This window comes from Puntigrus tetrazona, chromosome 5 (genome assembly GCF_018831695.1).
Source record: "Puntigrus tetrazona isolate hp1 chromosome 5, ASM1883169v1, whole genome shotgun sequence".
Classification (NCBI taxonomy): domain Eukaryota; kingdom Metazoa; phylum Chordata; class Actinopteri; order Cypriniformes; family Cyprinidae; genus Puntigrus; species Puntigrus tetrazona.
In genome coordinates, this window is record NC_056703.1 from 18,648,758 (window position 1) to 18,676,675 (window position 27,918).

Sequence of the window (27,918 nt, forward strand, 5' to 3'; positions counted from 1 at the left end):
GGGGAGCTTGGATTTGCTAACGTTATAATATTGTCCTCGTTCGTTGTTTTTACTTCATAAATGACCACTCTTTTATTTTAGCCGTATATATAGTACTTTTCATTGGTATATGCACCGCAAGTTAGGGACAGTAGTGTTTATGTGAGTTTGAACATATTTGTCCCCCCTAATAACATACAGTGGTCAGGCAACACACGGTACGCTAGTTTTGAAGTGCGACTGAACTGAGCGAAATGACAGAAACAACGAAAAGCAGAATTACCTAATCCATCGAATCGTACAGTTAGCTTCACGTTAAGCAAGTTTTGTGTTTGTTTTATATACTGTAAGAATGGTGTCGCTCGATAAAATGTCACTTTATGTAGACGAATGGTCAGTGATGACATTTGGCGCGCCGTTGTCGTAAGAGCGAGATCAAACTGTAATTCATCATATCCAAGTGATTTCTCGGTTTTCAGTTTCAGGTAAGATGCTTTGTACAGCAGCTGTCCAAATTACAATCTAATTCGGATCCCTAAAGTAAACGAAACTTTACTTGCTCTTCTGTTCTTTAATGCTAATCGCTGTATTTGGACGTTGTTTATCATACAATCAGGATGGTGGACAATAAATACATCTTTCAGATGTCTGGCATCAAGAATCATTCCCAGAAACGACAGTTACTCCAAGGCATCAGAAAGCTGGGGGGCTTATATTTTGGGGGTTCTGTAAGTATCTGCAAGTAATTTCTTACACTTTACCTATTTACTTACAACCTTATGAATGATTAGTTCTCCTTTTTTACAGCGGCCCTATAATATTTAACTTGGTGTGTTTGACTGTGATTGCCTTAGATCCGAAATATCAGAATTTATTCAAATAATGATAATAACAGATAATGATAATAGGACAGACAACAAGCAAATATTTAACAAACATGTTATGTTTAAAATATTTAAATAGCCGTTATATAGTAACTGGAAAAAGTTAATTTGTTAGAAAAACGTCCAGAATTTTCTGCAAATATGTCTTTGTTTGATATGTTATAAAATATGATTTCAACATGACTTGCACTGTATTTTTTTATCAAATAAACGTAGACTTTGTGAGCATACATTTTTTCAATTAATAAAATCTGCATTCATAATAACTATAAAAGTGGTACCAAAAACTCTGTTAAAACAGTACGGTATGCCATACCAAATCACCAATTTTTTACAGCGGCCCTATAATATTTAACTTGGTGTGTTTGACTGTGATTGCCTTAGATCCGAAATATCAGAATTTATTCAAATAATGATAATAACAGATAATGATAATAGGACAGACAACAAGCAAATATTTAACAAACATGTTATGTTTAAAATATTTAAATAGCCGTTATATAGTAACTGGAAAAAGTTAATTTGTTAGAAAAACGTCCAGAATTTTCTGCAAATATGTCTTTGTTTGATATGTTATAAAATATGATTCAATATTGGTGAACCACTCAAAAAAAAAAGTTAATTTCACACAAGCCTCCCTTCCACCACATCAAGTATTTCTTTCTGTGCACGTAGAAAATGATAAAGTGTTGGTGATTAGCTCTGAAAAATGGCTCTAATTGCTTCCCGATGCTACAGTGTATTTCGGACTATGTAATTTTGTCCTTGCCCTCAATACCATCTTAATATAGTCACAGATTGCTCTCTCTACTAATTGAAACCCTCATGAGAATAAACTCAACCTCTAAGTTCTTGACCTTTTCCTAAATGATCTCATGGTAAGGCTGAAGACCAGATTAGTAAGGTGACTTTACACGTCCGATAAAAGAGATTTTTATTTTACTTAATGTACAGTTCACAATATTTCATTGATGCGTGTTTCTATGTTCCAGGATTATAAGGAGGCAACGACACACCTCGTCGTCCAAAAAGCTTTAGCAAGTGAAAAGTTTATCGCAGCCTGTGCTGGAGGTCTGTGATGTTTGGAGATGGCCGTCATATTCAAGTAGAGAAAAAAGATTAAAGAAAATTAAAATGGTGAATCTGTTTGGACTGTTTCAGGGAAGTGGATAGTAACTCCAGAGTTTGTTCTGGACAGTGTGAATCAAAAAGCGTGGCTCCCAGAGGCTTCGTATGAATTAAACTTAACAGCTCAGACCCCTGAAACAGCCAATCCACTGAAGACATGGAGAGAGCGGGTGTCCAATGGCACCGTGACTGGAGCTTTTCAGGTGAATACTGCAATATCGTTAACTCATTTAGATGTAGTTAACAAAACGGCAAAAATAAATTAAACGTGTTTGTCATCTCCACCTGCAGGACTGGGTAGTGCTCATTGACATTAATGATTCAGCGAGGAGAAGCGTGTTTATCAGGTCAAGATGTGCACAGTGACAGCTTTGTACAGTATGCTTTCAGAAATATTGTTGATGTAGTTGGAGGCTCATGGGGAAACTGCTAATGGAATTGTTTACAGACTACATTTTGTTCGCAGGATATTAAAAGCAGGCAGAGCTGTCGTCATCACAGACTGGTCAACTTTATGTGATGTAACTCATGTGATAACCACTAATACGTCAAAAGATAAAGACGAGGAGTGCAGAATCCCTCACTATAGTCTGAGCTATGTAGCCAAGCATCTTTTTGGGGTAAAGTAATTTTTTTGTATATAATATTATTTATTTATTTATTTCTAAATAGTTTAGGTAAGTGACGCATCTATCATTGTTAAATCCTCATCATGTCATTTCAAACCAGCTGTACACAGAATTTTTTTTTGTAAACTAGTGACTGTCAAGCACCAAATAGGACAAAAATGCCCTATAAAAGTTCTTCATAAAATATTCATGTTATTTACATGATCCACTATTTTTTGAAGTGCAAAGGTTTGATGACCATGGCACTAAGTGTCTTATGACATTGCAGACAAGATATTAATGCATCTTTGGTGTTTTTTTTTTTTACTTGGTCACTATGTTGCTAGTATGTTGTATGGTAAAAAGCTGAAAGAATATTCTACAAAACATCTGTTGCACTAAATTAAATATTATATAGGTGAAACAACATAAACATAATAAAGTGTAATATTAGAATATTATGTCTTAATATTCATGTGTTTTTTTATTAGAATATTAGCATTAATTTTATTATTAGCATTAAATTCACTGAAAGTGACAGTTTATATATATATATATATATATATATATATATATATATATATATATATATATATATATATATATATATAATTATACTTTTTAATGGAATATATCCCTTTAGCATTGAATTTATAAATATAAAATAGAATATTTCGCAATAATGTTACAGTATTTTTAATAAATAAATGCAGTAAAAAAATAATAATAATAATAATAATAGTTATTTTATTAATAATAAAATCTTACCAACCTCAAATATTAGTCTATTTGCATTTTTTCTTTTTTTGCCTTTAACTTCCACATTTGCTATTGGTGATTTATTTGTTATCTTATTATTGCAGCATGTTTGCTCCGAGTTAAACTGGTCCAGTAATTTGGAGTCCTTCGATGGAGAAGAGAGCTGTGAAATGGCTGTTGATGCTCCTGCAGTCATTGAGTCTATGGATGTTACTGATGACCTTTCACAAAAAGATTTGGAGGAAATGCTCAAAGAACACATCATAATAATGGAGGTCTAATATATTTTTATTCTCACTCATCCACTTTTTATTCTGGTACTCTTATATATCATTCTGAAACGTAATTATGGCTTTCACAGATGGATTTTGGGCACAAATGAGAAAGTTGTCACGGTTATCAGTGTAATTTCTATAAAGTATGACCTTACATGACATCTCGTTTCAGCAACAGAAGAAAATGCTTTTGACAGTCCCAGAATTCTACAGCTACTATACACCCAACCTGCCAGTTCAGGTATTCACACATGTGAAAAACTTTTGAACGCACCTGTCTGCCATACACAAGCTTTTAAATTACAAAAAATGAGTGTTTGACTCCTCAAGAGGATCGGGTCATTCAATTTCCTGTGTGTCACATAGAGGAGTAATAAACGCAAGGCTCATCACAGCCAGGTCACCTGATTTAGGCAAATCCGTTTGATCGGCACGCTCGTGATTGGCATACCCATTACAGAAACATTGCAATCGAGCAGAAATGTCCGAATGCACTCATTTGACACTGACCCTGAGAGCACGTTATCTTCAGTCATCTTATTTCCTGTCTTTTCTCTGTTTCTCTTGTACTCAGATTCTAGCGGCAGACTTCAGCAATGTGCAGAGCTTGGTGGAGTGTGCCTTCTTCCCTCAAGCTCTGGAGGAGATCCTGGGGTCCCTGCAGCCTGGAGTGATGCCACCAGCCCCGCTGCTTCAACAGCTAATGCACCATGCACTGCATGTATGTATAATAAGAGCTATTCTAAATCCCAGAGGCACTTATAAAGCGTTGTTACATTCAGTTGGTGTTATCTTTCTTAAAAAGCAAAGTGTGGGAGTTTCTTTTTCATTAAGGATGTTGTCAGGATTGTAATTCCTGATACATAAAACAGCATTCTTTACCAGCCACTGAAAGTCTATTCACACTAAGTAAAAAAAAAAAAAAAGCAAAAAATGTTGGAAAGTTTTTTTTTTTTGTTGGTTTTTTTTTCTACTTTATATAAAACTCACAGCTGTGTTTAACAATTGTTAAACATTGTTGTTCTCTGAATACAGTAATACATTTTTATATAAATGAATTTTTTTATTTAGCAAATTAATACAAAATTTAAAAAATTTATACGAAAATGCTATTCTTTTGAACTTTCTATTCATCTAAAATGCTTCGCAAAATATTAAGAACCACTGCTGCTTTTTCAACATAGATAAAAAGAAGAAATGTAGCTTGAGCTCAAAATCAGCATATTAAAATGATTTCTAAAGGATTATGTGACAGAGAAGACCGGAATAATTCAGTTTCTCATGAGTAAATTGTATTTTAAAATATATTAGTTATTTAATATATATATTTTTGACCAAATGAATGCAGCCTAAGGTAATTCTTTCAGAAAAATTAAAACAGTCTTACTAGCCCTAAACATTTGAATCTTACGTTGTGAATTTTGAATGTCTAAAAATAAATAAAATAATTTCTATATTATTAGAATTGCTTGTTATTATTTGCTGTCATTAAATTATAATTGCTGATATATCAGAATTATACAAGCCAACAGCCACCTTCCTCTTTAGTTTTCTGTTTTGAACGCTGAGGTTTATGTGTATTTTATTTGGTGCTGTCAAACGAATAATTGCGATTAATCGCATCCAAAATAAAGGTTTTTGTTTACGATATGTATGTGTGCTGTGTCTATTTATTGTGTATATATAAATACAAACACATATTTCAGAAGAAAAAAATTATATATTTTATAATATAAATTATATGAATATACATACAGACATGTAAATACATAAATATTTTCAAAATATATACTGTATGCGTGTATTTATATACACATAATATACACTGAACACACATATATTATGTCAAATTATGCGATTAATCACTATTAGTCATTTTACAGCAGTCGTTTTACTGCAAATGCTTACAAAAGCTCCCTTTTTCTGGTTTGACCAGATAACCTAATCTTTTCTCTTGCTCTCTTACTGCTAGGGTGAGGCAAAGCCACTGTACTTCAGCATGTTTATCACAGTTCTCCACAGTATCCTGCGCAACAATCCTACCTGGGGTTCTCCCCGACACGCTAAGTACTTTCTTCAGATCCTCCAGTGTCCAGAATGCAAGGACGGCCTCTGGTCACTTCTTGAAACATCAGTTCGGTATGAAACTGCCGATGTACCTTTCAGAAACTGCTCATAAGTAAATAGCGTTACTGTCAGTAATGCAATTTTGTCTGATTTATTCAAGAGTGTGTCTAGGAAACGAACCCACCTGTCACTCACTGCCAAGCCCACCATCCACCGAGTTGTTTCGTCTCCATTGTAACCTGCAGGAGTTCTTCCTGAGACTCTTTCAGCTGGAGCTTCATGCTGCTAGCTCAGGGTGAGCACCTCAGCTCTGTTCATCTCTGCTTCAATAAAACAACAACTTTTTGATTCTGCGCGAGCCCAAAGAAAAGAAACTGCTATATTTTCCCTCCCCTACACAAAATAAACACAGACAAAACATGTCATAAAGAATGTAGTAATAAAACGCAATATGTAGGTGCTCGGAGATATGCTGATGTCTTGCTGTTCACCTTGTTTTGAAGATCAAGACTTTGTAGCATTTACATTCAGTCTGTTTTGATAGACAATGGCTAAGGAGCTGTATTAAGCGCAGTGCATAATGCCTTGATTGCACATTTGCAATTATTCTTTATTGCCATCACATTTATACATATCCTCCGTATTTGACAGGATGACGTATTTTATGCTTAATGGATAACTGAATAAGCGATATTACATAAATCCTAAACCTAGAATGTTGCCGGATTCAATGTGGCTTATCTGTCAATGTATCTGTAGCAGCTGTGTCTACATATTAATAGTAATATTATTATATCTTCCTCTCTGCAGGAGGTCACCTGGAAGCAGTCGGGCATCTGTTCTGTACAGTACCTTCTGGAACATGTGGGAGAAGTCCACTCTGAGCTCCAGGGCTGTTCAGCAACTCAGCAAGCTGCTGATAAAGACTGTACTCTGGGCTTTCAACTCCGCTCAGGTGTCATTCACGTCTTCTCATTTCATGCTAGAAACAACGGCCGCTTTGTTGTCTATTGAAATCTTCCGTTTTAGACATTTCTAAGTTTGTTGGTTTAATTTTGCGACTTTATGGTGACCTAAGCTAGTGAAGATAATTTGTCACGTTACCATATGCCAAAGATACCATGCCAGCAGATTTCTACATTAAACGTACCATTTTGTAGAGACATGTCCATTCCAGATGCTTTATCAGGCGGTGCAGGCTGACTTTACTGTGTGTTTGTGTTCAGGAGTGGAGGCTGGGAATGTCGGTCACTCTGCAGGAGACTCTGTGTGTAGTGGTGGAGTTCTGGGCTCAGGAACACAGTCCGCTCAACAGCAGTCTGGTGGAGAAAAGGTTTAAAGACCTGGCAGAACACATTGCCATACTGTGCCAAGGTATCCCATAGTGCAGTGGGAAACTGGTGAAGAATCACTTTGTGCACTTAAGGAATAGTTCACTCAAAAAAAAGTGCTGAAAATACACTCACCCTCAGTTATGTGGTGAGGGTTTAATATGTAGGCTTTTTTCGTCATTGGACAGATTTGGAGAAAATTAGCATTACATAACTTGCCAGAAGTGCGTGCCATCAAAATGAACATCATGGTACTCAACAGATACATTACTTATATTATTGTGTATTATTGTGATGTCTGTCGTTCGTCATTCTGACGGCACCCATTTACTGCAGAGATGATACCACCATAAATATAGCCTTGATGCTGGCATGACATAAAAAAAGTGTTAATTAAATAAATAGGAACCTGTGATACTTTTCCCTTTTGATTAACAAAAAAAGTTTATGCTATTACTTTTTATCCATTTAACACATGCTTGCTGAATAAATGTATTCATTTCTTTAAAAAAATACTGAGAAAAAAAAAGTAACACAGGACCCAAAAATATTAAGCAACACAGCCATATCCAACATTGAATATAATTCAGAATAATCAAATTATTTCTGAAGCATCATGTCATGTGATACCATAGACTGGAGTAATAATGTTGAAAATGTTAATTTGCTTCATAGGAATAAATTATATTTATATATATATATATATATATATATATATATATATATATATATATATATATATATATATATATATATATATATATATACACACTCACACACACACACAGAGGATCCTTTTTTGAGGTAATGTACATTAATGTCTCCCTTAGATGTACGCGGTGACATGCTGAAGGAAGTGATTCCAGCCCTTCGATCTACAAGACTCCGGATGTTCACTGCCAACGCCATCTATAGAAACATCTGCTGCAGCAGAGGCCTGATCCTCGGCTCCGAACCACTCTGTCTGCTCACAATTGTGAGTTTTATCTTGTGTACATGTCGTTTAATGTCTAATGACATCATCAAGATTTTTTGTGACTTCACTTCCATCTGCAGCAAACTGCCACCCCAAAAGTATGCATGAGATATGGAGGGAAAAAAGCGAAAAAAAAAATGTTAAGATTTATTTTGCTCGTCTCTTGCCAGGTCTCAACCTACGTAAAAACTCTGGGGATCTTGTGTGATCAAGAACCAGTCCAAACCCTGAAGGGACAGACTGACAGAACAGAGATGAATCAAGCCTCTACTAGTGTTGCCCATGTGCCAGACTCAGAGTAAGTTTCAGCTCTGCCACATCCATCTGCTCTTGCTATTGTCCTCCATGCTGCATATTGACACTCAAGATCATAGAGCACCAGAGAAAAGCAAAAATATGTTGACTTTTTAAAAATATTTGTATATTTTCGATGAATAGACTTGGTACTAGTGTTTACTTTTGTAAGATGTTTCTCTGTAAAATCACAAGAATTAATAGGTGTCATTTTGTGCATCCTTGTGCCATCAGAGCACATTTTGAGATAACCACTCTCCACTTACAACACTATAAGATCCTCTTTATGTCAGCATCCATACGTGTATGACAGAGGCAGTGAGTGCAGTAGGTGCCTTTAATTGGACAATTTTCTGCCATTATGGGGCATTAGAGGGGTTTAAGATGACTAATGGAGAGAGACAGGGTGCTGTCCTTCTCTGTTGGGGCAACCTGTGATGGCAGCAGACCACCAGTCCTGTTACTAGCGGTGACATGAGGGTAATTGGGGCTGTGTGTCTCTTCTGCCAGCTCAATCAACTGCTGCTTGTCTGCCTTTTTTCCCTACAGGCTTCGACTGAGACATCATGCTTAGACAAATCATGACTGCATTTAAATGCAACCTGAGAACTTTGTCATTTCTTTTTTTTAATTGAAATAAAGGTGAAATAAAGATGAGATAAAATAAAAATATATAAAATATATAAAAAAACATTACAGTTAGAAACTTAATATTAAGTACTTAATACTTAAATTAAGTCAAAAAAATTATTAATTTAAGATAATGTAACATTATATATATATATATATATATATATATATATATATATATATATATATATATATATATATATATATGTATATATATATATTAGTAACATAAGTACAATTATAAAAAATGTACCTAAAATTAAAGTTAATTGAAAAGTACGAATGATATTAATTCATAATCAACAAATATATTAATAAATTATGTTTTTAACAAATTTGCATTTAAGTTACTTTTTGTTGCTTTTTAAAAATGTGTTACTTTGTTATATGTGCACTTTGACATTCATAAACACGTTATCGCTAGAAGTCACTTGTGGATGGTGGAAAACATTTGGCCACCGATTTGCTTAACATCCATTCCTCTCTTTCTGCTTATATAGACTATAGATTACATGGGCTAAGCCTGGTTTCTCAGCATCTTGTTGCCATGATTTGATGTTTGACAGTGTGCTGAACATTTCAGGACAGCAGTGGTCACAGGAAAAAACATTGTGTCCTCACTCACAGACTTGAACACTGCACAAAATGATGTTTACTACTTACTAATAGGAAACTAAATGACCATGTGGATGTTTGTACTGTTCTGGTGTGTTAGATTACGGCTTGGTTCTGAACAATCCAATCACTAGGGAACAAGACACTCTTCCTGTAAAAGAAAGCACAAGCCTTTTTTCCTCTGATAGCACTGTCCTTTTAAGGCCTCTCACAGCCTGACTTTAGTACTCTTCTCTATCAATTTGTGGTATATTTTAACATTTATATTTTTTTAGCATCTTCTTTCAAGGATTTATTAGGAAATACTCAGCTCTTACCCTCATATTGCAGCTACATTTCCTTCCCAATTTGGGCAAGTCACTCCACTCTGTGACCATCTTAGATATAATCTGATTACATATCATACATTTAGCTCGTTTAAGCTTCTTTTTTTTCTTTGTAAGAGTGTTAAGTGTTAAGAATAACTGATAAAGATGTATTTATTTAATTGTAAGTTTTTTAAAACCGTAAGCACTATTAGAAAGTCTATTCTTTATGGTTAACTCACTCAGGAAAGCCTGAATGTATCAGGTAATATTTAAAGTTGGGATTTCCAGGTCTGGAAAAGTCATGCAATTTTCTGTAGTGAATATGAATTTTTTTGGTTTTGCTGCGCTCTAAAATATTGCATCAGCTAGATTAAAGGATTTTGCCTGCAAGCCAGCATTGAGGGGGTTATTGGAGACATTTTTGCATTATAAAGTATAATAATTTTAATCTATTAATACAGAAAAAAATAAGTTATTACCTATGATACAGTTGAAATCCACCATAATCTCTAAAATTAAAATGGATAGAAATAGAGGCATTTATCCATCTATCCAGCCATCCATCCATCCATCCATCAGACTGAGATTTGTGCTTTTTTCAGCTCTGTGTCTTAGTCAACACTTGATAAGACAGCCAACAGACTTCACCCAACCAGAACATCAGCTGCAATCCTGCCTGCATCACTGTAGCTCTTATGGTGCCATTTAGTGACAGTTTCTTAAACACTGGCCAGGGACTCCATCCTGGGAGAGCTCCACGGGGGGGGTTTGGATAGCTGTCTCCTCGGATAAAAGGATTCAGTAAGTACAGCAAGTGTAGAGGCTGGCTGATAGTTGCTACAGGCGATGCACTTAGATGCCAGTCCCTCAACTCCATCCTGCGGTAGTGTGAAAATGTCGTGACAGTGATATAATGATGTTTGTAGACACAAGCATCGGTGTAAAGTGGGTCGTGTTTAGTGAACTTTATGGTAGCATCTCGCTGCTGTGTTTTAAAAGAGAGATTTGTCTTGGAAGTTTTAAATATTGCAGGCTTTTTCCCAGCACTCCAGTCCTCTGGCTATGGATAAATTCTTAATTTAACCATATTTATGAGCGGTTTTATGATGTGCTGATGTTGGCATACATGACAGATACTATCTATTCGCCCACAAGCTCTGTGAACTATTGTCCCTTCAAAAACACATGGCTTGATGTCTCAATCTGTCTGTTAAATGTTACTTTGTGTTCTTTTTCAGAGCTGTGAAAGACTCAGCAGGCGGCTCAGATTCAGGGAGAGAGGCTGTCCCGAGAGGTTACCACAGAGTCAATGCTGCAGGTGAGAGCTGTCTGCATAGATGCCATAAAGACGCTGAGCATTCATTCATTATCACTCAAAAATCTATGATCTACCCACCTGTCTCTGTCTGTTGTTTTTTCAGCTGTTGATCTATCTTATCTATCTATTAGCGCTATGACGTTCAGGAAATTTCCTTACCTGTTAATCGACATGTAACAGCACCAGTAATACCATTATCCCCGTGGTGGGGGTTGTTTGAGTTTTCTGTCTTACCTTCGGTTTTAAATAGCCTGTAAGCACCTCACATGTTTTTCTCTCGCTTTTAAATTTGAGGCGATTTTTGCCAACAAGCAGTTGTTTGCCTTTTAGTTAGAGATTTCCCTCCTTCTCTCACTTTAAATAGCCTAAGAACCATGCGCATACTTTCACTTTTCCATTAGCTGTAATTCGAAATCAATTGCTTGAATTCAAGCAAACAACAAAATACAACGTAGAACATATAGGTTTTATCAACAAAAAATCAACATGCTATATGCCTAATATCTATCTATCGATCTACTGTATCTTTTTGTTTGTCCGTTTGTCTCTGTCTATCTAGTCTGTGATTATGTCTGTCTGTCGTTCTTTTCAGCTATCATTATCGTTCTGTCTGTTGTTCTAGCAGTCATCTATTTTTCTTTCTGTCATTCTTACTTCGTTCTATCCGTCATTGTCATTTTATCTAACTGTCTGTCTGTCTGTCTCTCTGTGATTTATCTATCGCTCAGTCTGTCTATATCAGTTCTGTAGTGCATTCAGCTAGGTCAAAAGCTCTCAACAGAGCCTCTCTTTATAACCTCAGGCAACAGCATTTACATTCCACATGCTTTTTACGCTCCCTCTATCCTTTAGTGAGGGAAGAGGTGGAAAATACATAAAAATCAGGTGACACACACGCAAACATAATACTTGTCAGATCCCCCGTTTAAGAATATTAAACACTGCAATTAGGATTCTGCTGTGAGGAAGGTGAGGGGAAGAAGGGGGCGAGCGAGAAAAAGACAGAGGTAGCCAAGCCAGGAAGTTTCTGTAATTAGGAGGTTGGCACTCCATGTGAACCCACCAAGGTGTCAACGCTCATCTTTCCCCTTCCACCTGATCAGAAAGACCCCCACGCCAGAGCAGGGAGCGGGGGAGGGCAAGGAGAGAGAGAGACAGCCCTGCTTTCAGGAGACTCAAGGCTGCTGCTCCCTGCCTTGTGTTGTTTTTGCACTACGTGCTCCCTATACTGATGTGTAGCGCATCAATTTTTGATGAAGCATCCGCAGGCTCTCAGCTGTAGATTTCTGTAGGTAGACGCTGCAGTGTTTTTCACAAGGTGTGCAGGTCCATGGTGCCTTGTTAACTTCACCCTAAGCTGTCTGTCTGCTCAATACGCTCCATTGTGGCTCATGGCTACAGTTAATGATGCTATAAGCATATTGACAATTATTTTGGAGTAAAGCTCAGATTGTGATATCAGGGTGATTTCTTTCTTTCTAATATGTATATTCAGTTGTACCCTTTGTAGCTTTTTTAGGATGTTTAGCCATTACTGTTGCTAATGATGCATTCTTACTCTTTTAAATAAGAGGCATAACAGATGTTTATATACAGTTTTAGACACTTTTTTCATAGTTACAGTGTAGGAATTTCAGTGTATTATATGCAAAATACAAAAAGTTATAAAATAATGTGATATAACACTACTGTTACTCAGTTCATTATGTAAAATGTTTTGCTGTGCTTTTGCTATGTTAAATAGTTTCTGTTTTATAAGATTCATTTTTGTTTAGGGACCAGTGTTTTTACAAAATACAAAGTGCAAACTTCAATACATGACAACTTGGCATGAAAATAATAGCAAATTAAGGCTTTTCCCAGCACTTTAGTCTTCTGATATGCTTAAGTTTTAATTTATTCATATTTATGAGCATTTCCATGATGTCCTGATGTTAGCAAACATGACAAATTTTGTCTATTTACCCACAAGCTCTGTTGATCCTTAAAAGCTTACTCCACTCCAAAAAGAAAATGTTATCATTAGTCAATTACCCCCGTTTCGTTCCAAACTAATAAAAGCTTCACTCCTCTTCGGAACATAATTTAAGATATTTCGAATGAAAACCGAGAGGCTTGTGACTGTCGTTTGGTCCGACAAACAATTACTACTGTCAAGGTGCAGTAAAAGTATGAAAGACATCATCTGAATGCTCCGTCTGCCATTATACGGTTTTACTATTTCAACACTTTTTGCACAGAAAGAAAACAAAAATTAATAACTTGATTAGGGACCTTAACATCACCATAACATCATCCGCCATTTTGGAAAGCAGACATTGGATGCACATAGAGCATGCTGTTCTGTGTTAGATGCAATGCAAAGCGTAAATACACATCCACAACCTATCCTTCCATTGCTGCTGACATAGAAGAGCTAACTCTCTTAGCTTCGAATTCTAAGAGAATACTTCATAGCATTACGGTTGAACCACTGATGGCAGATGGAGTGTTCAGACAGATTGTTTAGCAATCAGTGGGACAGTCACTAACCTCCCAGTTTTCATTCAAAATGTCTTAAATTGCGTTCCCGAAGACGAGCGAAGCTTTAACGGGTTTGGAACTGAACACACTGAAAATCGATGCACTCTTGCAGCCTTTTATGAATGAGTCCCTCACTTGAATGGCAAAGATAAATCTCAAATCAGGATTTTTTAAAAAAAGGAATCGTCTTAATTGAGTTATTATGTTGTATTATTTAAAAAACAGCTTAAGCAGGACAGTGATTAAAAAAATAATAATAAAAGATTAGCATCTGCAAGTTTTGTATAAAATAAATATCTTTGACCCAGTTATTATTGGCCTCTTTCAGCTTTTGTTCACAATCCCATAAACTAAACCTCTTATAACTCCTAGAACTAAAGGATGTGGTTTAAACCTAAAAGTGGTCAAATTGAAAATGCATCCTGTCATCACAGTGTTCAGAATGCACTTTTGTGACAAATAGCCCGTTATTTAAACCATTAGCCAACCTGCACCAGAGCTGTCATGCTAGACGTCACAAACCACACAAGAAAGTACTCTCTACAAAAAAAAAAAAATAAAACAACAACCACAAATGCTACAAACATTTCACAATTTACAGAAAAGGACAGGATGGATTTATCCTCTTTGAGCTTGTAAATGCTGAGTATGCAATTACCCCTATAATGGAAGCGTTGTGTCCAAATTGGAGCCATTAAAGTGATTTAACAGAGGGAAGATTGGGCCTGGCATTTCTGAGACTGTGTACACATGGGGAGTTAAGAAATGTTTAATCACTGGGTTTTAGGGCCTATTAGGGTGTGAAAAAAGGGCTAGTGCGAGCCAGAACTTGCCATGGTGCTGAGGCACTCATTAAGTCATACTTTTATTGCATTCTGTTTTATTTCTTCATAATACCCCGCTAATTATTTTCAATGATTTTGGGTTGCTAGTCTTTGTGATCTCGCTTTCATGTACTTTGACACACGAGTTAGGGGTTTGTTGTTTCCTACCCTGTTGTTCCTTCCTTTGAAACGGAGAGAGAGGTTATTATAGATATGTGCTATGTATTTATATATTTCTTTCATCTTAGTTTTTGAAGTTCTGTCATTGATTTAGCTTAGTGTGGTACATTTCATGTGTTGTTAGAACCTGTTTACACCTGATACTAATATCCGTCTGTAGTGATCCGACAACTAGCGGTCTAGTTTTTTTTCTGACTAGTGGACAGATTTTTATTAATCTGTCACTATGCACTGTTACCACATGACGAAAAATGTAGATTTTCTAGACATCTTTGAATTTAATTCAAAGTTAGCATGTTAAAGCGTCTTTGTCAACAGGATTCTTGAAAAAAAAAAAAATTAATCCCTTACAACATTTAGTTTTTTTCATTTTGAGTCGATTGGTCCAAAATAGAAAGCCTCGAGTATCAGATTCCACGACTTCCTTGTCTTTCTTCTTTAACCATGGCAGACGTCACTCTGTACTTGCAGACATCAGCCTTATCTGGTCATTTACGTTTTCTTCTAACCTAATTTCCTCTGTTTGATCTGGCTTAAAGGGGCTTCTTGAAAACGCACCCAACGTATTGATGTGAAAAAGGATGCAGCTTCTCCCTTTTTCCCCGCCACAAGAAGAAAGAGGACTGTCTGCTTCATTTCCCCCTCCTCATCCCCGCTGCCTCTCTCCGCTTTGGCTCTTTTAGCACGCCGGGTTTTATCTAGCCGGCCAAGGCTGCAGAGAAATGGGCACCCTGGTGAGACCCAGTAAAGCATTTATTAGCAGCTTTGCACAGCGGCATTATAATGGCAGCCGCAGAGGCACTCAAGTTTGGCCTTTTACTTTCTTGTGAAGTTCAGCCACACATGAAAAAAGGAAGCAGCCCACCCTCTAATATATTCCCGATTTGATATCGTATCGAGAGAGCGAGGGATGAAGGCTGCCTTACAAAGGGAGCAGACAGAAGGAAAATGTAAATAAAAGTCCTTGGAGGCTTTTGTGTCTGGCTGTTGTAGTTTGCAAAAGTGAGAATCACGTGTTCCCATTCGTACTGCCCAGTGGAGCTTTTGAACTCTGGCTGTTTGAAAAATCCCGTCAGAGGCTTTGTGTATGGGCTCTGTACCATAACTTTCCCCGGCTGAACAATACCGGACTGCCAGGAAGCCTTTTCCCACAATCGCCTTCAACTTGGGGTGCTAGTGTAAGTAGAGAATTCCCACTGTCCGGGAAAAAGAGGAGTAGTGACAAAGAGAGCGGATGAGCGCCTTTCTTTGCTCTCTCTCTCCGCTTCCTGTCCCTCTCCCCCCCAAAAATCTCTAGCTTTTTTTTTTTTTTTTTTTTTTTTTTTTTTTTTCAGGGTCAGCCCCTTTCATCTGTTTAATTTTTACATTTTCCATGTCGTTTCAGTGTGTGCCCGTTTAGTCGTTTTAATGTCGAGCGCGGAAAACGTTAAATAAGCGGTTACGGGACTGTGAGGGCAGTTGGCAGGACGCACCCTGATTTTGGATGTTGCCCACTTCTCTCTTTCACTTGCCCTTTCTCTCTCTCTCTCTTTCTCTCTTCTCCATCCATGTGTAGGCGAGACACTCCTTCATCGAGCCTGCAAGAGGAACCAGGTGGAGAAATTGCTTCGTAGCCTCAGCGTGCCTGGAACAGACGTCAACATTAAAGGTAGGTTTCTATATTCCTCCCCTGCCCACAGTAGAATCGTCCCATTTCTCCTATGCTACTTTTTTTTGTGCTAAACCGTTAGTTCATACAAAGGAAAGCGTACGTCACGCGTCTAACCTTTTAGATCAAATGTAAGGGTGTGTCTGGTACATTCGGACAATATTCTCATTTTACTATTGTTGCGTCAAGCGAATTTTGTGCATGCCTTTCACTGTCCGATCTTGCTTTGAAAGCTTAATGTAATTATCATGGTTATTTTTGCCATGTACCTTGATGAATATTCCGCTTGTAGGGTTTTATACATTGCTACGCCGTTTTTTTGTTTTGTTTTCTGTTACTCCAAAAGGGATTTCTTTGAAAATGCCACTGTAGAACGATGTTTGCACAATTATGTAATGACGCGCAGAATGTTTACAACTGAGGCCTCTTTGCTAAAATAAATAAATAAATAAATAAAAATATTTCCTATTTTATTTTGTTCTAGTGTTCTGCTGTTTTTATAGTTTTCTTTTACTCGAAAAGACTGCAGTGCGAATATTAAAATTTAATTTTGTTTGAAAATTACTAGCAAACAATTGCATTTTAGAATCAGTATGTTTGTGCTGTTTTGTTGTGATGTACAAAAATGTTTACAATTGAGGCCTCTTCAGTTAAAAAAAAAGAAAAGAAAAAAAATCAGTATTTATTTATTTTACAATGTTGCATTTTTTTAAATTAGTTTGTATGTTTTTGAAATTTGGAATTTGGAAATTTTTCAATAGGATTTATATGAATACTAGTACCGTACAATTGGATTTTGGAGTCAATTTGTTAGCGCAATTATGGTATAACGTACAGAAATGTTTACAATAGAGGCCGCTATGCTAACGTAAATTAAAATAATTGAGCTCATTTTTATTGTTATCCTAACCTTGTTTAATTCCATAATTTAATCATTTTCTTTTCATTAATGTAACAATGTAATATAACGAATGTAGTAGAATGTAACACTACGAAGGAAAACAGTACTTTGGCAAGAATTTAAAAATACCTATTATGTGCAAATTCGGCAAATTTATTTGCTTTCTGACATTTTTTAATGAAGGCCATAATATGCGTAAAATTTAATATATGTACAGTTTTTTTGTTTACCTTGTCGTTTTTCGAGCTTAACCTTATCGGTGCATGTAAGCAACAAAATCCAAGTATATTTTGCGTCACCGTTTGTAGATCACGCTGGTTGGACGCCCCTTCATGAAGCCTGTAACCATGGCAGCACAGAGTGTGTGAAGGCCCTGCTCCAGCACTGCCCCAATCTACAGCTGGGCAGTCAGGTCCAGGGAGTCAGTCCGCTACACGATGCCCTGCTGAACCGACACACAAACATCGCCAAGATGCTGCTGCGACACGGCGGTGAGTGCCTGACATACACGTATATACATTCAGAGATCAGACGCATGCAAACACACACATGCACACACTCACTGCATGGAGACGCACACTCTGAATACAGATCTTCTTCACATAAGAGGGCTGAAAACATGAGAGCGCATGCACACAGTCTCGTTCACGTAAACATAAACTTTAAAGAAGCTGTTGAATTTCAAAAAAATGATAAGTTCACTTGTTCCTCCTGGTTCAGTCTCTCACGAGTCTCTTATCCAGTCACAATCAAACGGGCCCTTCTATGGGAGCCTGACTCGTATTGAATACCATATTATACCGTATTACTTCAAAATGTGTTCAGATTCCGATTCCTTTGAGAATGATGCTGAATTTGTGGAGTCATATGGAAGTGCCTTTCTTACTGGAATAAATAAGGAGAAAACAGTTTCTGTTTCCATGTGTGATGTCAGTATAAACAAACTGATGAGTGAAAGCGGCAGAGAGTCATATTACAGCGGCATTACATGTGTAAACAAACAAGTGCTTTGTAGAAATCTGTTAAATCCAGGCCTCTCCTGTGGCTTAACAGTCGAGTTCTACCACACACACACACACATAAACAGTGTCATCTTCTGCCGTTCAGGGTTCAAGCTTTTTTACGTTCTTTCCTCTATAAAAACCATCCATCTGCAGGAATAACCCATCAGCGTGGATGACGCTGTTAGCATCCTCCTGAAGAGATTAGACAAGTCAGGTCTGCGGCTCTCGTGAAATTCACATGCTGGTTTTTCACGGGGGAAATCTGTCAGAACAGAAATGTTTTGGCGCGCCTGGCTGTTTGCGTGCCACATGCAATCGATGTTTGCGAGCTTTGAAGCGAGCGCGACATGTGTCAATGCGGTAAGCGCGGGATGGCTTGATGACGGGGAGGGACTTGAGGAGAGACAAAATGAGACGGGCTCCTGGTTTCCCACACGCCTTACTGTCACTCTCTCTCTCTCTCTCTCTCTCTCTCGCTCGCTTCTCCATTTTGACTAATTATAGTTAATTTGATTTTGCTCCCCTATTAGCTCATGTAGATATTCTGGCCTCAAAAAGTAAATTAGATTGGGATTGTTTGGTCCCGGTGAGAATGTTTTTTTTTTTTCCTCTCTCTCTCATTTTTCTTCTTGCTGACTGAGATTGGCCCTATACCAACGCATGAAAAGAGGTCAGGAAAAGATGCTCTTTTTTCATTAAATTAGAATTGTGATGTGTCTGGGAAACAGACAGCAGACAAGATTCCTAATAAGACATGGAGGTGCACACACACTCAACCTGAGGGCTGATCCCTGCCATTTGGCGACTTATTCACACATAACCATGTGGATTCAGTTTAGATTGTTGACTTATGTTCATGAGCTTTATTTTTTATATATTTTAGCTAAAAAATAAAATATAAATTGATGTAGAATTCATTTAGTTCACAGTTGTTAATAATTTGCCTTCATTACTCAATTTATGATGGCCCTCCCATTGACAAGTTATTTTTAAATAAAATTGAAATATATTATTATTGTGTATTATTATTATTATTATTATTATTTATTTTACACATCGTTCCCAAAGTAAATACAGATTTTAAAAAATAATAATGGAAAAGTGGATATTTGATGTTTTTATGGTCTTAAATTGTCCTTTTTATTTATTTATTTATTTATTTATTCATCCCTTGTCTATCAGTTTCTAGAAAATGACTGGAGGTCATAGAAAATCATTGTTTAAAGGGATAGTTAACCCAAAATGAAAAATCTTATCATTTACTCGCATGTTGTTCCAAAAGATATTTTATAATGTAAAGTAACCAAGCTGCTGGTCCCTATTGACTTCCATAGTATAGAAACTGTTTGCTTGCGGACAGAAAGGATGAGTAAACTTAAGGAGGAGTAAATGGTTTCATTTCTGGGAGAACTTTGCCTTCAAAAAGCATGGAACTTTTTAAATTTGATTAATATTACTAGGTAAATATGGATTTTGGATTTGGACTATGGATTTTAGTGCCTTTTTATATAAGGTGCCTAGAATTTATAGGTTATTATTATTGTTGTTATTATATTATAACGTAGGAAACTATTTCAGAAGATTCAGACCAAATGTTGGAGTTTCAAGTACATCTACTTTCTTCACAACTTTGCGACAAAATGGCATATGTACATGAAACATTCACTTTGCTCTCACTCTTGCTCTCTGCTTCCAAGGTTATACAACCCTTACAATGTACATAGCACAGCTTTCTTAATCCCAGCATTCTCCACATGAAATAATAATGAATGTTAGTAAACGGGCGGGTGAAAGGGTGAAAGACAAGAACCTCCTTCTCCTGCCCGTGGGTACTGGCATGCTAACCATGCCATGGCCAAGGGCAGGGACGGGTGTCATCCTCTTGCCCAAGGCTGCCAGCTCAAACCTCCCCCCAGCACACACACACACACACACACACACACACATTGTAAGCGTGGTAGAGCGTAATTTCACTCAGCCATTTCCTGATTGGTATTGCATGCAGCTTCCAGCACCCAGCAGCTTGCATCCAAAGAATAGCAGAGCGAAAAATGACCATGAAAGAGCCTTCGAGTTACTGCCATGGCCTTCGAATCTTAATGGCTTGATGGTTGCTGTGAATACGGCTCTGTTTTCAGGACTGGAATGGATTAAAGCTTGCTGGCATGACTCGGGCTCTCTCATACAAGTGTCAGCTTCTAACAGTTTGTTCTATACTTTGTCCTATTCAGAAAAGAACTACCACTTTAAACTGAAGTGCTGTTCCTGTAAGTGCCCAGCATCACCTTTGATGAGATCCTGATGCAGGTCTGTTGTCATTTATGTAGCCGTTTATGCGTTGAGAGCATCAAACTATTAGTATGAGAAAACTGGTGAATTCAGAATTTGGTATTTGTTTTTTTTCTTCATTTACTCAAAATCTTATTTCCTTGCATATTTAATTTTGATTTTCAGTGCTATCTCAAACATTTTGAGCTCACTGGAGGTAAAGTGATTCCTGTAATCAGTATTTGTTGGCATTAGAGACTGTAAAGTAATTAATTAATTTATTTTTTTTCTGATAAAAAAGATAAAAGCAAGTCCTATCTTATATTGTTTCTTTGCTTTGAAATCATTTACTCACTCTCATGTCATTCAAACTTGCACAAAAGATATTTTGTAAAAAAAAAATTTTTTAAATAAATATAAATGCAGTAACATTGTTTACAATATATTTTAAGAAATCATCTTGTGAGGAAATCTTCAACTAACCCTATAAAATTGTTGGAAATACCATTTTAACATTGTCTGAAAACTTAGATCTAGATATAATAGTTTTACTCAAACACTCAATGCATTGTGCTTCTTCAGTATTGTCTCATGACTTTCTGAAGCTCCCAAAAGCATTGTGAATTTGACCATACATCAATCACTTCTGAACTGTATTTCCTAACCGTCGTCAATAGTAGACAGTAACTCAGAGTAACAAAAGAGCCACGATTTCTTTTGTTGTGGTATTAGAGTATAAAACACTTAAAGGCTTAGAGCTTCTCTGCCGTCGCTCCAGCACTGTAATGACAAACGATGGCTCAATGTCTTTGTTAATAAGGCTGAGTTCAAACGCAGTTGTTCTCCTTTTCTTCCACTCCGTGTACATTAATAGGAGTATTTCCCTCTCGCATTTTGCATTGAAACCGCGTTAGATTAAAGCTCTGGCAAAGCTCTCGATTTAGTCATTACACAACTCCTCATGCTCTGTTTGTTTGTTTGTTTGTGCTAGTCACACCAAATACATTAATCAGCTTCTCTTCTCAGACTTCTCTCCCTCTATCCCTGTTTTTCTTTCCTTCAGTCTCTCTCTCCCTCTGATTGCGAGTGCCTTTGAGCTTCCTCTGCATAATTTTTCTCCTATTAAAATGCATAATTAACCAAGTCACTTCCTCACACTGAGCTCACCAGGCTTTCAGCTGTGCCACTGTTAGGATCAATACCGAATGTTTGACTCTCTATTTGGTGTGCGTGTGTGTGTGTGTATAAGTTCAACCAAACTCGCAACATGCTTTTTTTGTTTAAAAATGACTCAGATACTCTCTTTGAAATATTTACTAGAATACTTGCACAGTAATGACAGCAGCCACAATCACGACAAGCAGCGGGACATTTTGTCAGCTGTACTGGTTTGTGATTTTTGCGGCATTGTGCTGGATAGCCCTGACAATACTGACATTTCATTTGTTTAAAATCTTGCTGCATGTAACCACAAGTTAAACAACAAACACAGACTGGATTTTGAATGATAAAATTACTTTATAAAACTGCTTAGCGCAATCTAGTTGTGTAGTGCAGCTTAGGACACGAGCTTTTGGGATAAATTGCACATCCAAGTAAAATGGACACAGCTGTAAAGACAAAAAGAGATGTCTGTACATTGATATTAAACCTGAAAAAAAAAGTAGCTGAAATGTTGCTTTGTTTCTAATGCGATTCACATTAATAGCTTTCATTGGTATGACAGTTGTTTGTACAGTATGTAATAAAACATACCCAAGACTGTTTATTATTCGCTATTGGCATGTACTTTCTGATCATTCTGGTCAAGAACCACCCGTTTGGACAAATAGGGTCCTTTTTGATGTAGTCAATCACAGCATGCCACAATAAAAGCAGAGAAAAAGCTTATTTACTCTAAAATGGCATTCTATCCATGAACAGTTGTGGAAATGTATAAACTTGTATAGAATGCATAGACCCTAAAATAAGATATTCAGTTTGAAATATAAAAATATAAAAAAAATAATAATAATAATAATAATAATGTTCATCCATTATTCAAATTAAAATATTATATTTATTTTTACATACATGGAATATTTTAGCAAAAGCAGCTTGAGAACAATAGAAGCAATGAAAACCAACAAAAGACCAATAATATGCAAATTCCGTAACAAGTGTCAGTCAGTCTAGCATTGTACACTTACCAGAATGTTTTTAATAACAAATAAAATTTATGCTAAATATGAATTCAATAATAAATTAAACATTTTTAAATAAAATAAAAGAAAGTGGAGTAGAAAAGAATAGAGAACTAAGCTGTTTATTTATTTATTTATTTATTTTGCAAAAAAGAAAGAAAGTAAAAAGAAAACAAGTAGATAAAATAGAAATACGGTGTTAGCAGAGTGTTGATATTAAATAATATTATTTATATATTATTATATTAATACCAATCTGACACAATTTGGACAATCCACAGATCAATTCTTATTCCAAAAACCTGTCAAAAAAACAAGGTAGTTGTGGATGTTTTTTTTTCTTCTAAGTGTTCTGGTGCACTTTGACTCATAGAAGATAATGAGATCAGAAGTGGTGATCTCATCCAGCTCTTGCCATTTTCATGTGCAATATGCATCAGACAGTGGTCTGGCGTGTGCCGTGTGAGGCTGAGACTAGGAAACCGGCTCAAATCTTTATAGAGCTCCATCTGCGTGCCATAACCGACGCTGTGCTGCTCTGATAATCTGGGTGGGATGAATGGCACCTATCTTTATCGGTCTGGCATGTTGGCATCGAGGGATCTGTTCTGTGTTTGTAACATGAACCGAGGAGGGGCTCAAGTGCGATGCCAGGGAATCAGGTTTACAAAAAGCTTCTGTTGTGCCCCCCATGCACAGTAATCTGCCCTAATCTGTGCCTGCCTGGCCTTTTGTCTTGGTCAATCTCTGTTTGCTCAGTGTAATGTGATTTTACACACAAACAGACTTGCGTTGGATCGGTGCGGGTTCACAGCATGACAAAGAAAGTGTATCGTGTGCCCTATAGACTAAGGGCTCGTGTTGTCTAGATTAAATATGTGTAGATACAGAACGGATGGAATCGTTTTCACTCTGTTTCTGCCTCCCCTCCTCCACCTTTCTATTCGTAGTCTTCGTCTGCCCTCTAAAGGCTAAGGGGCGGCTTGCTTTGCTCTGACTGATGTGTGGTTTACATGCATGTTAGCAGCAGCAGCTCGTCCGCGAGCACCGAATCCCCTCCGCATTGTTGTCGCCTGTATGGGGGGCATAATTACCATCGCTGGCATTTAATCCCCCCAGGTGTTTTATTTATCTGCCAAGCGAAGTATCTGACACATCACACCAATACCTGGACTGACTTCAATCGTTTGGCGTGACGAATGCGCGAGCGCCGTATCTAAACCCCTGGTTGACCACTCCAGCGGCTCCACGCGCGTCCGCGTGGCTAAACGCTGACAGATGTGTGTTTCATGGGCCATTGTGAAGAAAGGGTTGCGGCTGATCGTGACGTCCTGGGGGAGGGAGATCTGCCCGTAGCTCGCATTCATCAGCAGTCGCTGGCGAGCTCGCATTTGCACGGGCGGTCGGGAAAACAGGGCCTCGTCTCAGCCTTTGTCACATTCCAGGTTTCGGCCTGTCAGGTATTTGACAGCTCTGCAGCGGGACCGGCGTTAAAAAGAGCACTACCTGATTCTGATGTCGGCGGACTGGCGTATTCTCAACGAGAAAGGTTCTCCAACAATCTGGAGGAGAATTGTGCGCCTAAATGATTGAGGATGGACCTGTTTGACGTTTCTAGGTTCCTCAGCAGCGGAAGTTGTCGTGAATGGGAGAGTACCACAAATGTTTTCGGCATTCCCGTTTGCAAAGAAAAACTGCATGATGGTGTTTTCATTTTTTAGTGACTTTCAAAAAGGGAAAGAAAAAAATTTGAGAGGCTGATTACAGCAGTCAGAAAAAAGAACGGTGTCAAATTTAACGCTACTTTCATAGACGCTGCATTGGAATTGCCTTCATTTTTCTTTTTGGGTAAACTATTCCTTTAAACCATTCTTGTCATGTTCTAACATAATTTAAAAAACTATTTTTGAATACCCATGGTGTATTTTCATCATTAGCTTACGGTGTGGTGTCATGGTACTTATAGTGGAAAATAAACTTGCACTTATGCATAACTTGGTGTGTGCGTCCATTTTGGTACAAATGAAAAAGATGTTTGAATGTCTAGTGTGCTGCGAAGGACGCAAATGTTCCCCGTCCCCTTACAGGAGAAAAAAAAAACAAAACCTTTTCAGAGCTCGGGCACCATTTAACTGTGCATAAAACATGGCCTTCTCTCTGTCCAATTTTTTATCAAAGTTGTAGAACATCAAGCAGGGGGAAGCTGGAGGCAATCCAAGGCCTCTCCCTTCAACAAAGAATAGACATTTGCAGATTCATTGAATTGTCACTGTATTTCAAAGTCTTACAGTAAGCATCGAAAGGAAAACTGTGTTTTCTTCCTGTCAAACAACAACACTCTTTTCCCTAAAGCCAACAACGTACACATTGAATACATCTGTCAAGGATTCAGAGAAGTGCAAGCTGACCTTAAACTTGTGAAGTTTCTGCTAGAGCTCTGGGCAAGGTCTCATCCGTGGAGGGGGTCACAATGATGACCTGTTATAAAGAAATTTGTTGTTGTTCTCCTCCATTCGGTCTCATGGACTTACTGTCTTCTCCAGCTCCTTGACCTCAACAATTGCTCTGACCCTGGATTTTAAAAATCCTTTTTTTTTTTTTTTTTTTTTTTTGCCAAAGTGTACCGGGAGTTATCTGTCAGCATAAGCAGGTTTTCTGAACAAATTAAACATACTGTATGTCCCCATGTACAGTGATTTATATCACACGCTTTTATCCAAACCACTTTACATGTATATTCATCAATTCAGGTATTCTCAGAACATATAACCTAAGCCGTTGACATTCACACTATTCTCTTTGTTGTACTATTTGTGCATTTTGAAAGAGCAATAGTCCAAAACATTCAGCTGCGGATTGGCCATTGAAAAATGTAAACGTGAACCGAAGCGAGATTTATTTATTTTTCCCCGTTGCCCTGTCTTTAGTGATTCTGTGATATAAAGCCGCATTTTTTTTTTCCTTGCACTTGTGCACATAATGATCCTGTCTTTTGATAGTGGGATTTCATTTGAGTATCAACAGCGAGCGGAAAGCACGGCAAAGCTTTTAAGAGAGGTGCAGAGTTGTGTCAGATTTAGCAGAACGGCTGCCACATTAGCACAGAGGTTTAAGAGTCAAGTATCGTCGAGAGCAGTTCGCCATAGAAATGGGGAGATCTAAATGCAAACAAAGAGCGCACTTGACACGGCAGGCGTTTGCTAAGCCAAGAGCGAGTGTGCATGGGCTTTACCTTCAGCCACATTAAAGCCACTTTAACTGCAGTTACAAAAGAGAGAAAAAGTCATTTAACCGATTCGTATATGGGCATCTAGAAAACCTGTCATGAAAATCAAACATGGCTGAGAAATGTATTATTGCGAAGAGCAGAAATTGATTTTGAAATTGAATCAGTTCATTTTCTGCAAGTCTTTACTGTTACATTTTTATACTCCTTTGCAAAAATCTGTGGTTTCAATAGTACCAGTGAATAGCTGAGGCCACACTAACAGAAAAACACTGAAAAGTGCCATATGCCATTTTTTTATTGGACATATATTGTGGTGTTCTTTGAAATCCCATTGAGTACTATGAAATAACTTTGTCGTAGTATATTTTTAGTAAGAGCATGCTCCTGCTAATCGCACATGGGGAAGAGAGGTTATTGATATAAGCACAATTTCTGAATTTAAGCCACTTTCCTGTCCTAACTGTGCCATGTCTAGGTGTCACTGTGACTCTTATGTAAGCTTTCAGCTTGTTAATTGTGTTAGCACAAGTTAGCTGATATGCTAGCCTGTGGCTCAACATTAGACTAACGGTGCCCGAAAAATATCCTTTCCTTCTCCTCAAAGAGCGGTGTTGTTTATTTTTTCAGCTTTAACTGATTAAAAAGCATGGCTTTAGTTACTCAGGGTGACTGACTGCGTGTTTAATAAACTAAAATAATTCGGCAGTTTGGATTTGCACATTGAACGGTAATGATGACTTAGTTTGGTGTTGACCCTTTGCTAAATGTGCTGATCTGACGTCAGTCACCTAAACATTGTAAATTTGCCAAAATGTAACTAGCCCTACCCGGGGTTAAAACAACAGATAAATCAACCTCAGAGATTTGCTGGTCTTTAATATTTTAACATGGTCCAGCTATAGGCTCATAATATGGTGTTCAGCTGGTCCCCGAAGTCCTCTACAACCACCAAACTAGACCAGGTTGACCCCGTTAGGAGACCAGCAGGCCATTCTAAGCTGGTTTAAGTTATTTTTTAGCAGTGTAATCATGATCTTAACTATGTCTGACCACCTCAAATGGTCAGTGCCGTTGTAAGCCTGTATGGTAAAGTATTTTTCTTTTTCTTTTCAAGGCTCTCCTCTTCTGCAGCTGTGCGACAATAAAGGTCAGACCCCTCTGGACCTTGTCTCTTCGGAGGCCTTACGTGACGAACTCCTTCGCTGTGCAGAAAAAGGTGACAAAGCTCTGGACGCTCCCTGCTTTGAGGTTAGGGATCCACCGTTCATAGAGTCTTGCTCATGGGTGCTCAGCTGCCTGTTCCTCTCCTACCTCCAAGACCGACACATACCTACTTACAAATCCCCTCTTACACCTCTCCACCTCAGCCCCACTGTGTGTCGCACCCTGATCCGCCTCCGTCCAGATGAGCTAGCCTCCAGCTGGGGAGATTCCCGTGCCAAGACCCTGGCTAAGGACCTGAGGACTGTGTTGATTTTTGAACAGTATTGGTCACAAATGAGCCCAGCGCTGAGACGCTGTCATGGGGATCAAACCAGACTGTTCGTGCAGCTGCTTGACGATCTGCAGACGGAGGGGGCAGCTCTGATCACTGGACGATCTGATTTTGACTAGTTCCAAGAGACTGTATAAAGGGTCTGTCTGTGGATCCAGTGGTTAAAGCTCCGCCTGTTGGTAAATCACTGGTAAAACTTCTTTCCTGGTGTGGTTAGTGAGTTTTGAATTTCACTCTGACAGCATAGCGTGCTTGCTGTTGTGATTCTGCACTTTATATGTTGTTTTTTGGTTCGTTTGGGGATCGTTTGTTTTTTGCATGTGTAAAAATATTTTTGTAAAACACTAGAAAAAAATGTTGAATATTATTTTTTAGTAGGCTAAATAGTATTTTACGAAAGTGGCTATTCTTAATAATTTTCTTCATTTGTTTCCTAAAATTGTAATATTTAAAAAGCACAATGAATGAAAATAAAGATAATTTGAACCGTG

General features: G+C 37.6%; 1 protein-coding gene across 3 annotated transcripts; it reads left to right on the forward strand.

Annotated features, from left to right (window-relative positions):
* Window positions 1–7: 7 nt before the first annotated feature.
* Window positions 8–27,918, forward strand: slf1 (SMC5-SMC6 complex localization factor 1). Of its 3 annotated transcripts, XM_043240789.1 has the most exons (20): window positions 8–464; window positions 596–707; window positions 1,856–1,934; window positions 2,025–2,194; window positions 2,283–2,338; window positions 2,458–2,611; window positions 3,463–3,633; window positions 3,806–3,874; window positions 4,208–4,354; window positions 5,606–5,772; window positions 5,861–5,995; window positions 6,511–6,655; window positions 6,927–7,074; window positions 7,862–8,007; window positions 8,178–8,305; window positions 11,093–11,172; window positions 16,255–16,347; window positions 17,557–17,739; window positions 20,484–20,559; window positions 27,047–27,172. In XM_043240789.1, exons 1-19 carry the CDS (start codon window positions 370–372, stop codon window positions 20,552–20,554), a joined length of 2,349 nt encoding a protein of 782 aa, XP_043096724.1. In that variant the 5' UTR covers window positions 8–369; the 3' UTR covers window positions 20,555–20,559; window positions 27,047–27,172. The 3 variants fall into 3 exon arrangements, with proteins under 3 accessions (XP_043096724.1, XP_043096723.1, XP_043096722.1); XM_043240788.1 differs by lacking the exon at window positions 20,484–20,559 and having other exon boundaries at window positions 10–464; window positions 3,812–3,874; window positions 27,047–27,918; XM_043240787.1 differs by lacking the exon at window positions 20,484–20,559 and having other exon boundaries at window positions 11–464; window positions 27,047–27,918.

Bases quoted from the DNA above. Each gene is read 5' to 3' on its own strand.
- slf1 (XM_043240787.1), top strand. From the start codon at position 370: ATGGTCAGTGATGACATTTGGCGCGCCGTTGTCGTAAGAGCGAGATCA. The intron at 708-1,855 runs GTAAGTATCTGC...TCTATGTTCCAG, and splicing joins GCTTATATTTTGGGGGTTCT to GATTATAAGGAGGCAACGAC. The intron at 11,173-16,254 runs GTGAGAGCTGTC...ATCCATGTGTAG, and splicing joins CCACAGAGTCAATGCTGCAG to GCGAGACACTCCTTCATCGA.